The 12,212-nt window shown below is 36.8% G+C and overlaps 1 protein-coding gene across 4 annotated transcripts in view; it reads left to right on the top strand.

Moving 5' to 3' along the window:
• Window positions 1–12,212, top strand: part of ATAD1 (ATPase family AAA domain containing 1) — a 46,528-nt gene that overhangs the window by 16,740 nt on the left and 17,576 nt on the right. For 3 of the 4 annotated variants that reach the window (XM_032883024.1, XM_032883025.1, XM_032883027.1), the window contains 3 exons: window positions 536–634; window positions 2,611–2,731; window positions 8,638–8,838. In XM_032883024.1, coding sequence (XP_032738915.1) covers window positions 536–634; window positions 2,611–2,731; window positions 8,638–8,838 — 421 coding nt within the window. The remainder of the gene's footprint in view (window positions 1–535; window positions 635–2,610; window positions 2,732–8,637; window positions 8,839–12,212) is intronic. The other variant, XM_032883026.1, reaches the window with a different exon arrangement.

Raw genomic sequence — 12,212 nt, 5'->3', positions numbered from 1 at the left:
TCCCAGGAATTGTCTTTAACTAAAAAGGACAGCTTCTCAGAACAATTTGAGATTTGATAGATAGGGGTATCTGGTGTCGATGTATGGGTAATTTGAAGTTAGGCACCTGTTTTCAGAAACCTGTTTCAAGGAAAGAAACTCCATTTGTCAGTTTTTTGATACATTTAACTCCCCTGTCTTTCATTTTGAGGTTTCATCTCCACCTGTCATGATAATCCTACTAGGAAAGACATCCTATCGGACCATGGAGTCTCATTGGAGCAATGGAAGGCCCTCCATGTATCTCTTCAGTCATGTGCCCTGTATTTTCCACTTCCTAGGAGCTGGTTTAAATTCCTCTGATTTCTATGGAGTTGGATACTCAAATCTACCTGAGGACTTACACTGGGGAAAGATGAGATCAAGGGGCTTAGAATTTCCCTGGAAAATTCTTGTATGTCTGTTCATCGCTCTTTAGACTTCACAAATCATCTCCTTTGGAGTTCCAGTACCTAAATATCAAACTAAAGGAAGTTGCTTGTTTTTTTCGTTTTAGGCAGAAAAATTAATGAAACAGATTGGTGTGAAAAATGTGAAGCTTTCAGAATATGAAATGAGTATTGCTGCTCATCTAGTAGACCCTCTTAACATGCATGTACGTATCCTTAATCTTATTTCAGATTTTTTCGGTCTAGATTTTTGTATTGGGTCCTGACAATGACCAGGTTTGATGATTGTTTAGAAGGAATCACAGGAGTCCACATAGCTTTGTGCTCATAGGTACAATTTCATACAGTAAATGGATACAGGACAAAATCAGCAAGAAAAGAGGGGCCTGGGATGAAATCTGGAGGAAATCAGGCACAGGCTTCCAGGAGTCCTCCGCTGTGAATGAAGTCACACTCCTTCAGCAACAAGTTGTAAGAACACATGTAAAGTGCTATCCACCACGGAGGCTCCCTAGACACTTATTAGTGCCCACGGTTTTAACTGGGACTAGTCATGTAGACTACACTTCCTAACATGTCCCCAAATTCCAGACTTTCAGAGGGAAGACAGATATCCACTGTAAACCATTTTGTTTGCACAGAAGTTGAGACACAGTGAGGTGTTCTTATTGGGGAGTGGTAGGAATTCTCCCGAAATCTAAGTTCCCATACTCCAGCCAGGGCCCTCCTTGCAGGCAGGCCTTTCTATGGACAACAGTCTGGAGCCTGCTGCGTTAATTTTTCTTGGCATACACTTGTTTAGATAAACTTGTACTTTAATTCGCCTTTTATGGTATATAAAAAGTCCTGCTTTACATTATGTGGATATTTGATTTTGGAGTCTAAGTGTAGATTTTCATAATAAGGTATGGTAGACAACACAAGATTCTGAATTCCGGTTTTTCTGTTCACGGCCTTGGCAAATTATTTCCTCTCTGAGTGTCAGTTCCCTCTTGTATAATCCAAGGACCCTGTGATGCCTGTTCCACCTACTTCAAAAGGATGATTTGAACATCAGATTAGTGTAATTTATAAACTCTAAAATTCCGTGTATTTTATAACAACAAGCGTAAATGAGTTTTGTACAACAGATACAAATAAATAGAATACATGTGATATTCCTATCTCTAAATCTGGAAAAAGAAAAGTCTAAGTCTCTAATGTCTTTTAGTATCCATGTGCAGGGAAAGATAGAAGTCCCCAGAAGTAATCCTCCGTTTGAATTTGATCTATAAATTTACAGTGAGACTTTCTAGGCCCTGCCTGCTTTCACTTTTGAGTAACTCTGTATCAACAGTTGAGACTCTGTTTTTTGTTGTAGCTACAGTGGAAGTAGGTGGTGATTTGTTTCAGATTTGGCTATGGCTTTTCACTTTTTTTTTTTTTTTAAGTTGTAGGGGAAGTAAATCACTGGTAATTACTGCTTCTGACTCACCCCATCTGCAGCCCTTTACTCTGTCAGGTTAGAGCTAGGTTGATGTTTTTTACTTAGGTCTTTTTCAGTTAGTTTATTCTCCCCTCTACCCCTCACACCCCAGATTTTTTAAGTGGAGTCAGAAGGCTTTAAAATACACACGCTGTGTTTATTTTGAAAATATTTATCTCCTATTTACTATTTATAAAGACAGAAGTTTGGGCACAGTTTTACTTTAATAAAATTCAAAAGTCCAGTTTTGTGTGACTTTATTTCTAAAATCTATTCCTGTTATATTTGACAGTATCCTGTATGAATTAGGGGTACTCCTGGTAAGCTCTTCCCCATCACCCAGCACTGGCTTAGCTATCTGAGTTGGTTCTGGGTCTTCTTGGCAGAGTGTCTCCTCGTAAATGGAGTGAATTCAGTTCATTAGATCCATGTAGAGTTCTGAGCACTGGGCCCGGTGCTTTTTTTTTTTGCTTTTTTTTTTGCTTTTTTTCTTTTTTTTAAATAGTAGATAGTTGACTATTAAGTTCCTTTTTGTAATTTCATAGTTGTTTAGCAATTTAATTACTGCTCTGAAAAGTCTTCACTCACATTATATGTTAATCTTTTATTATATATGTATATTTATCAGATTAGGGTTTGCCATTTTGGGAGGATTTTTTTTTACTTCATGGAGTGTACTTAAGTTGTAAAATCCATGTCAACCTTACCTTTCCCCAGGTTACTTGGAGTGATATAGCAGGTTTAGATGATGTCATTACGGATCTGAAAGACACGGTCATCTTACCCATCAAAAAGAAGCATTTGTTTGAAAATTCCAGGCTTCTGCAGCCTCCAAAGGGTATAGTACAAGATTATATTTGCTAAAGTATTAAAAATGTAGGAAACATTGAAACTTTCTGCCATTATAGAACTGGTATTATGGAGGGTAGATTTTCAAGAGAAAACTGAGATCTAGTGTGCTGTTTTATAAATAGTAGTTTTAAAATAATTGCTCATTCTTCAGCTTCCCAAATTTCAATAAAATTTTTTCCCTGTAATTACATGTCAAACAACCCCTTTTTTTCAGTCATTTTTACTACTTCCAAGTAAATAAAAATTTGGGAAATTGAGGTTAAAAAATTCAGGTCGTGATACAGGTTCTTCTGTTTTCAAAGTAAACACTTCTTTTTGTTGTTTCACAATTTAGTGATTTTTTTTTTCTCTCAGTAATCTTAATTGTTTTTGGATTGCAGTGGTGTTTTAGAGTAAATACCGAAGTACAGATGAACTAGAAATTAAATACTATTTATTGGGGCACCTGGGTGGCTCAGTGGGTTAAAGCCTCTGCCTTCAGCTCGGGTCATGATTCCAGGGTCTTGGGATCGAGCCCCACATTGGGCTTCCTGCTTAGCAGGGAGCCTGCTTCCTCCTCTCTCTCTCTCTCTCTGCCTGCCTCTCTGCCTACTTGTGATCTCTGTCAAATTAATAAATAAAATCTTTTAATAAATATATAAATACTACTTATTTTTAAGGGAAACTTCTTTATTCCTAGTTATTAGTAATCACTTTGAAAGTCCTGGAACTCAAGAATTAGAAATGCTTATTTAAAAAAAAAAAAAAAAAGGAAAAGGAAATGTTTATCGCTCCATCCTTAAATGTAGTACTTTTTTCCGTGTCCATTGAAGTATTAATCATGTTTAAGTGTTAAAGGTGATTCAGATGATGGAGCCTAGGAGATAATTGGCAGATGAATAGAGGTATGTTTACCACAGCTTTCAGCTACAGATGCCACGGCAGGCCTTGATTTCCAGCTGCTCTTCATTCTATGCCCAACACTGCACAGGTTTGCTTTTCTATTGCTAGTCAAGGCTGAAATCAAATTATTAGACACACACTTTAAAAAAAAAAAAATAGGATCTGTAGAGATATCAAAATAGCATTACGTGTAAGTTATAGTTTCCTATAACCTTATTAGTTTTGCCGTTCTATCAAAAAGTGCGTTAAATTATATTTCAAAAGTAATTATGGCCGATATCTGTACATTTTCATGAAGTAGATAACTTTTACTTTTGGTAAATAGGAGATGATGATAGTTACCACCAAAAATGACATGTTCTTTTCATTAACTAAAATAACAAAACTGTTCATTGGGTATTTTCTTTTTATTTTCTAAAACAACAAAGCTCTTCCCCCCCCCCCCCATAAAAAGCATTTAGTTTAATACATTTTTAAAAATTTTTCCCCCAAAGAAAATGCAAGTGATTTATCTGAGCCCAGATCAGAAGAGTAAAGTAAAAGTTGGGTTATTCAGTTACATTCTTTACTACCCTTTTCCAGGTCATTGGTAGTCTGAACAAGAAATAACTTTTTTAATTTTTCATGTCTCAGTTTCACAGAACTAGTGATTTTAGAAAAATGAGTTGTGTTTCACATGCTATTAGAGAAAGCTCCTTTCCTCATCAGCAAGCTCTTAGTCCAGGTAATTGGGTGACTTCACTAGCTGGACTTGGCCCCAGTTAGCACAGTAAATACCAAATTATGAGATATTTCAGCATTACGTGTAAATCTGTTGCTAATTTGAAACCATTATCCAAAACTAGAGGTGGTTTCTATGAGTATTTCAAATTTTTGTAAGTTACACAAGTATTTCTTTTTTTTTTTTTTTTAAAGATTTTATTTATTTATTTGACAGAGATTACAAGTAGGCAGAGAGGCAGGCAGAGAGAGAGGAGGAAGCAGGCTTCCCGCTGAGCAGAGAGCCCGATGCGGGGCTCGATCCCAGGATCCTGGGATCATGACCTGAGCCGAAGGCAGAGGCTTAACCTACTGAGCCACCCAGGCGCCCCTACACAAGTATTTTTTGATTATGTAATCCAAAGTTACACTGTTTGAGCCTTCTCAGCCTTGCATTTTTGGAAAGTTTTTTTAAATCAGGAACAGAAGTTTGAAAAACCATTGACTGACTTTTTGACACAACATAAATTGGATGTTAGTATGCAGAAGCAGAGCATAAAATCCGTTGCATACCGTAACTTGTTCCATTTTGAACTGGAAATAGGTTACCTAGGTTAGAGTCATTGCTTTATTGCCAATTTTATGTTATCCCTAGATAGTTCATGGCTATCTAAGCCAGAAGTCATCACTGCCTCAAAGAATACACGGGTAATTTGATAATGACATATATACTAGCACATGAACTCATATAGTCACATAAAGGTATAAAGTTTCAGCTGTCAGGCCAATAAATGGTCACAAGAACATGTCATAAAATATTAATGGTTGTATTAAAAAATAACCCTTTGTTATTCCAAAATTTACATTTAAAATTCCATCTGAATACTATACAGTTCTTTCTATAAACTCTTAACTTCCATAATCATTTTGACACAAAAGTTTTGTTTGTGAATTTTACCATGTTCCTCTTCAATGGATCATGAAAATGTAAATAACTTAGAAAAATTTATTTTGAAAAGTAATTTTTTTGAGGCTATAAAACCCTCCTTTCCTCCCTCCACCTCCTTGAGTACTTTGAATTTAAATAGATATAGTTTTTACAGATATGTATTTTTCCACCTTTTTTTTTTTTAAGATTTTTATTTATGCATTTATTTGACAGAGATCACAAGTAGGCAGAGAGGCAGGCAGAGAGAGGAGGAAGCAGGCTCCCTGCTGAGCAGAGAGCCCGATGTGGGGCTCGATCCCAGGACCCTGGGATCATGACCTGAGCCGAAAGCAGAGGCTTTAACCCACTGAGCCACCCAGGCTCCCCTATTTTTCCACCTTTTGAACAAATTTTTTATTAAAGCTTAGAAGTCAATAAAGTATCTCGAAAAAGAAAAAAGTTGGTTACTAATAAGGTATTTGTCACTAATGAGAATTATTTCAAATTTGGATCTTTTGTCCTAATTCTTTCTTCCTCACCCTAAATATTTTGTGTGTGGTGTTTATGAAGTAAAGCCCTTATCTAAACATCCATATTAAAGAGAGGTTTGAGATTTGTAGCCTCTACAAAGCACGAAGTAATAAGCACATTTTTTTATTTCGTGGAAAATCGTTGTAAAAGTATCAGACTCAGAAAAACTAAAGCAACAGAAAAACAAGTTGAAGGGTTGCAAAACTAATAATTGAAGCCAAATGCCTCACATTCATTTGCAGGACCATTCATGGATCATAAACATGAACAAAAGATACAGAAGAGGTGCCACTTTTTTAGATTGCTTGATTCTTTAATAATGTGCCACATGAAACAACATGAATCTTGGCGAAGCAGCATACATACAGAAATGGGGATAAAGCAGTTGAATGGATAATTATAAAGCTAACACATGTGGTGCCTGGGTGGCTCAGTCATTAAGTGTCTGCTCATGATTCTGGCGTCCTGGGATTGAGCCCTGCTTCAGGCTCCCCGCTCAGTGGGTAGCCTGTGTCTCCCTCCTCCCTCTTCCCTCCACCGCTTGTGTTCTCCCTCTCACTGTGTCTTTGTGTCAAATAATAAATAAAAATCTTTTAAAAATAAAATAAAAATAAAATTCAGTTAACACATAACTACCACCCAGGTCAGGAAGTGACCAGTGACTGTCCCCCCCCCCCCCCCCGCCCCAGCCCCGTTCCCTCAGCCTTCATATCTCTGTCCTCCAGCAGATGATGAAATCCCAAAGCTTTCATTACACAGTAAATCTCCAGACATTAAAAAAAAAACTGCTTAGGGATGTCTGGATGGCTCAGTGGGTTGGGTCTCTGCCTTCGGCTCAGGTCATGATCTCAGGGTCCTGGGATCGAGTTCCGCATTGGGCTCTCTGCTCGACAGGGAGCCTGCTTCCCTCTCTCTCTGTCTGCCTCTCTGCCTACTTGTGATCTCTCTCTGTCAAATAAATAAAGTTTTTAAAAAACCTGCTTAATTAATAACCCTAATTACAATCCTTGAAGAGCAATTATGGGAAAAACTTAATCCTTCAGAAGTGCCAGAACTAAACTATTAGGAATAATATATTCCAAGTGATAAATGGATACTGTGAAACAAAGAGGACATTCTAAGAATACTTGCCTACGTTTGTAAAGTGACAGTGTAGCTGCAAAATCAACAAGATATGAGGACTTTTGCTCAATAGATGGTTCAAAAAAAACCCAAGATTCAAATAATATGCATATAAAAATTTGCTCATAGATGTGCATTCCATATTAAATTATCTGATCAAAATAACAAATGTAATAATAATTCCAAGCTTCTGCAATCATCCCATATGTTTTCAGTTTGACTTGAATTAAATGACATTAGACAACTATGTTCTGTATTCACATGTTCCATCCAGAAGAAAAGTGTCAGTAGAGGGTTCAAGTTATAACTGACTTAGTTAAATTCTTTATACCTAAGTGAACTTAATTAAAAACTTTAAAGGACTGCATGGAAATATTAACGTGTTCTGGCAAAAGTTACTGATTTAAATTTTAAAATAGCTTCAGAAAAGTTTAGGATGATTAAACTTGGCTTAGTTGAATCTTTTTTTTTTTTTTTTTTTTTAATTTATTTGACAGAGATCACAAGTAGGCAGAGAAGCAGGCGGGGGGGGGGGGGGGGGGGAAGCAGGCTCCCTGCTGAGCAGAGAGCCCGATGTGGGGCGACGCTGAGATCATGACCTGAGCTGAAGGCAGAGGCTTAAACCACTGAGCCACCCAGGTGCCCCGGCTTAGTTGAATCTTAAAGAATTATTAAGACCACAGAAAAATTGTGCTGGAAGAAAAGTTTGGACATTATTTTGAAGAGTTTGATGTGAAAAAAGTTGTTAGTTTTCCTGTGGAATCGAGCTCAAGTTTCTCATTTAAAAAAAAAATGAGAATTGGGGCAGGATGGGATTTTAATACAAAATATCTACTTTTCTTATATTTTGTATTTTATTTTTATTATATAATAAGAATGCTTCAGAAATCTCCAAAGCCTCTTCATTTTACCCCAGCATGCCACCTGTAAATATTGTCTTTTTAGGTGCAGTTATATGAGAAAAGTAGAGGAGCTCTGAATTAAGCAAATAAAATTTAAGTCAGACTTGTGCATGGTCATGATTTTAGTATTAACTTACAAAAATGTTTCCTCATTTTAGTTGAAAAACAGGTGGTGATGATTCCCAAAATGCTTGAGACCTTGACCAATTTAGATCTCTCATATTAAAAGAATTACCTTAAGTTGTATTAAGCAGCAAACTGCTATCAGTGGAGACTTTAGGTTAATAATACGGTTTTATTCCTTGGAAAATAAAACAGGAGTGACTAGCAGTTTTTGTTCCTTTTAAGAGGAGATCTTTATCTGTGAGGGAAGAAGCTCGTGCTCTTTTGGCTAAAACTTAAATTTGCTGAATAACCGCAAAACAGTGTTCGCTACAGTCTTTTGAAGTTCTCAGTTTTCTCTGGGCTATTGTTAACGCACTGTCATGCTGTTAGCTTGTGAAGGTGGGCGGTGTTAGACCAAATTTTGTCAACTGTTGATTGAGGGGCGTGAGTTTGGTTGTCAAGGTGATTGTCTTTAGTACCCTGAACTAGATCTTTCCATGAAGGGAGGAGGCATAAGCATGCTATAATTATAACCCCAAATGTGTGTCATCACAGACACTGAACTTAGAGAAAGTGGCGCTTTCCTTTTCTACTATTCAGAAAAGGTTAACAATAACAAGTGAATGTTAGGGAAAATTTTTAGTGCGGGCAGCATTAATATTATATTGGTTATCACATAAACTAAAGCAAACAGGAATAATAAAATAACGTGTTTATTACCAGGTGTTCTTCTGTATGGGCCTCCAGGCTGTGGTAAAACTTTGATTGCCAAGGCTACCGCCAAAGAAGCAGGCTGTCGATTTATTAACCTTCAGCCTTCAACGCTGACCGATAAATGGTACGGAGAATCTCAGAAACTGGCTGCTGCTGTCTTCTCCCTTGCCATAAAGCTACAGCCTTCCATCATTTTTATAGATGAAATAGGTATGTGACTTCTATGTGAGCATTTTAAAGCACCATTCTTTATTTTTTTTATTTTTTTTCCAGTGTTCCAGGATTCATTGTTTATGCACCACACCCAGTGCTCCATGCAATATGTGCCCTCCGTAATACCCACCACCAGGCTCACCCCACCTCGTCGCTCCCCTCCCCTCCAAAACCCTCAGTTTGTTTCTCAGGGTCCACAGTCTCTCATGGTTCGTCCCCCTCCTCTGATTTCCCCCAGCTCACTTCTCTCCATCTCCCCATGTCCTCCATGTTATTCCTTATGCTCCACAAGTAAGTGAAGCCATATGATAATTGACTCTCTTCTGCTTGACTTATTTCACTCAGCATAATCTCTTCCAGTCCTGTCCATGTTGATACAAAAGTTGGGTATTCATCCTTTCTGATGGAGGCATAATACTCCATAGTGTATATGGACCACATCTTCTTTATCCATTCGTCTGTTGAAGGGCATCTTGGCTCTTTCCACAGTTTGGCGACTGTGATCATTGCTAAAGCACCATTCTTAAGGGTGGTATTTCGATGACCACATTTAGTTTTTAATATTTATTAGGTCAAATTAACAAAAGGGATAACCAACATCTCTGTATGTTCTGTATAATTTCCATGTTACAGAATGAACCATAATCTGTTCATTACCCTACTTGATCGTAATTTTCTGTCTTCTCTCTAACACGGGCAGCATACAATGACATCACATACCTGTCTACTTACGTGTATCTGTCTGTCCAGGGTGGATCCCTAGAAGTTTGAGCCATTAGGTTGTGTGATGGGTCCGTCTTCAATCTCACTCATGCCTGTTTTCACTCTCACCATTATATAGCTTCCCTACAGACTCCCTAAAATTTATTTTTTCAGACACTACCATTGACTTTTTTGTCACTTTAAAGAACATGAATTTTCTCATCATTGGTTTGTGTTTCCCTGTGTTGCTAGTAAATATTGCCATCTTTGAAATGTTGGGTTTCCTTGCTTTTAAATTGCTAATTTTTCTTTGGGTTTTTTTGCATTTTGTTGGTAATTTGTTGATGTGTTTATTATGATTGCAAATATTTTCTAGACGGGCTTGTGTTTTCACTTTGTAATAGTTTTTTTGTTTTTTTTTTAAACAAGGATTTATGTTCAGTTGTATTTATCCATCTTTTTTCCTTATGATTTATACTTTTTGTGTCTGGCTTACAAATCCCTTCACTGGCACCATAAATATTCTTCTTTTTAAAACATATAATGTGAAGTTGGAATCTAATTTCATTCTTTTCCATATGGACAGCCAACTTATAAAATAGATCATCTTTCCATATATGTGACGACTTTTATATAAGTGCACTTTTTCTCTATTTTATGGATCATCAGTATTTTTGTTCCTGGTACAGTGAGTCATAGTAAAGCTATAGTAATTAAAGCTACAGCTTTGAATTAATTTATACCATTATATGTATTATGGGAGGCTGTATAGAAATCTAGAGAGAAAAATAGGTACAGGTATATAGTACTTTGGTTACTTCTTTGCCTTGTGTATTTCTCTCTTTAATTTATTACAGCAGTTTTGGGGTTTGGGTGTGAATTTTGTACAAAGGCACAGGTATAGCTAGATTTTTAAAAAATTTTAATCTAAGATGCTTTAACCAAGAGGTGTGGTCTGTTTGCCTTTATTCCAATAGCTGATTTATTTAGATTTACTTCTATTATATCACTGTGCGCTTCTTATTTACCAGCCCAGTGGACTTTTTTTTACTGTATCTCCTTTTCCCTGCCATAGTTTTTGAAGTTACATATTGTTTTTCTTTTAGTGAAACATTCAGCATACTTACTTGCCTTAAAAGTCTACCCTAACCATTTCTGCCCTCTTCCCAAATAATGCAGGGACCATACAGCCCTCGAACACTAATCACTCCACTCATCTCTCACATGCTAACATTTTCTCTTCCTTTGTGGCATCTACACTGGTTGTGTTTCTGCACTGGCGGTACTTGTTCAGAGACCCCACGTTCGACGGCTTGTTTGCTTACTATTGGTCCTTGAATTCCTGCCTTTTCTGGATTTAATTTCCTTCTTAACCAAAATCTGTCAGAGTTTTTTCAACAGAAATCATGAATACAGTAAATTCTGTCTTTGGATGAAAATGTGTTAATTCATCCGTTCTAAAATATACCATTTTGTTACTTATATTTTAACCTCACTGAAATTGGGATAGCATATTATAATTGGCAGTTTTTTCTTCTTTAGCATTATAACTTAATTGGCAACATTTAAAGCTTTGTTGATGCATAAAATAATGGTATGTACATATATGTATGTACATACACCCACTTCACCTCTCTCCTTCATTTTGAGTCATTTCCACAGTTTTATCATCGAGTTCTGTACCATATTTCATCAGTTCTAAAATGAAATAAAGTTATCATAAAATTCGGTTGTGAGTGATTAGACCCCACAGGCTCTCTGGAAGATAGGAAAACTACTCTTTTTTTTTTTTTTTTTTTTTTTTTTTTGACAGAGAGATCACAAGCAGGCTCCCCACCAAGCAGAGAGCCCAATGTGGGGCTCGATCCCAGGACCCTGAGAGATCATGACCTGAGCTGAAGGCAGAGGCCCAACCCACTGAGCCACCCAGACACCCCAGGAAAACTACTGTTGATTGTTCTCAGGCAACACAGAATTCTTATATAAAAACAAGCTGTGTTCTAGCTAATGTCAGAAATGATCCAAGGAAACAAACTCAGATGAAAAGAGTTAACAACATAAAGTGTAGAATTTCAGACCACAGAAAAAACAATCCAAAAAATACTACATAAAAATAGTATGTTTAAAACTGAGACATAAAAGGGATTGAAATTCAAACAGAAGAGCAAACTATAGTGAAAAAGATAAATCTGAAAAAGAATCAAACAGAACTTCTAAAGCTCAAATATAATTAACAGAATACACACCCAATGGTTGTGACCCAAACACAGCCAAGCTAAGAACTGCTTTTTATAACTTACTCAAATATTAACTGATTTTTAGTTGTACCATTTATTTTTACGGTATTTTTTTCATTCTTAAGATGTACTGTCTTCCAGGTCTTTTCATTCTAGAAGGAAAATGCCCCCCCCCCCACCTTTTGAAAGCGTTTTATGTTCTTTGTAGATAATTGGGAAGACAGAAAATAATGCAAGAGAAAATTTGAACTGTCCCTAAGTCTATCACTGAGAGATTACTGAAGTGATTATTAGCATTTTGGAGTACTTTATTTATTTATTTATTTATTTATTTATTTGGCCGGGGGCGGGGGGAGGTTAAAGATTCTATCCATCTACTTGAGAGAGAGAGAGAGAGCATGAGAGGGGAGGGGATTAGAGGGAGAAGCAGAC

This window comes from Lontra canadensis, unplaced genomic scaffold (assembly GCF_010015895.1).
Source record: "Lontra canadensis isolate GAN:19392208 unplaced genomic scaffold, GSC_riverotter_1.0 scaffold85, whole genome shotgun sequence".
Classification (NCBI taxonomy): domain Eukaryota; kingdom Metazoa; phylum Chordata; class Mammalia; order Carnivora; family Mustelidae; genus Lontra; species Lontra canadensis.
The sequence above is the reverse complement of the archived record's forward strand: the minus strand, read 5'-3'. Positions and strand labels throughout refer to the sequence as shown.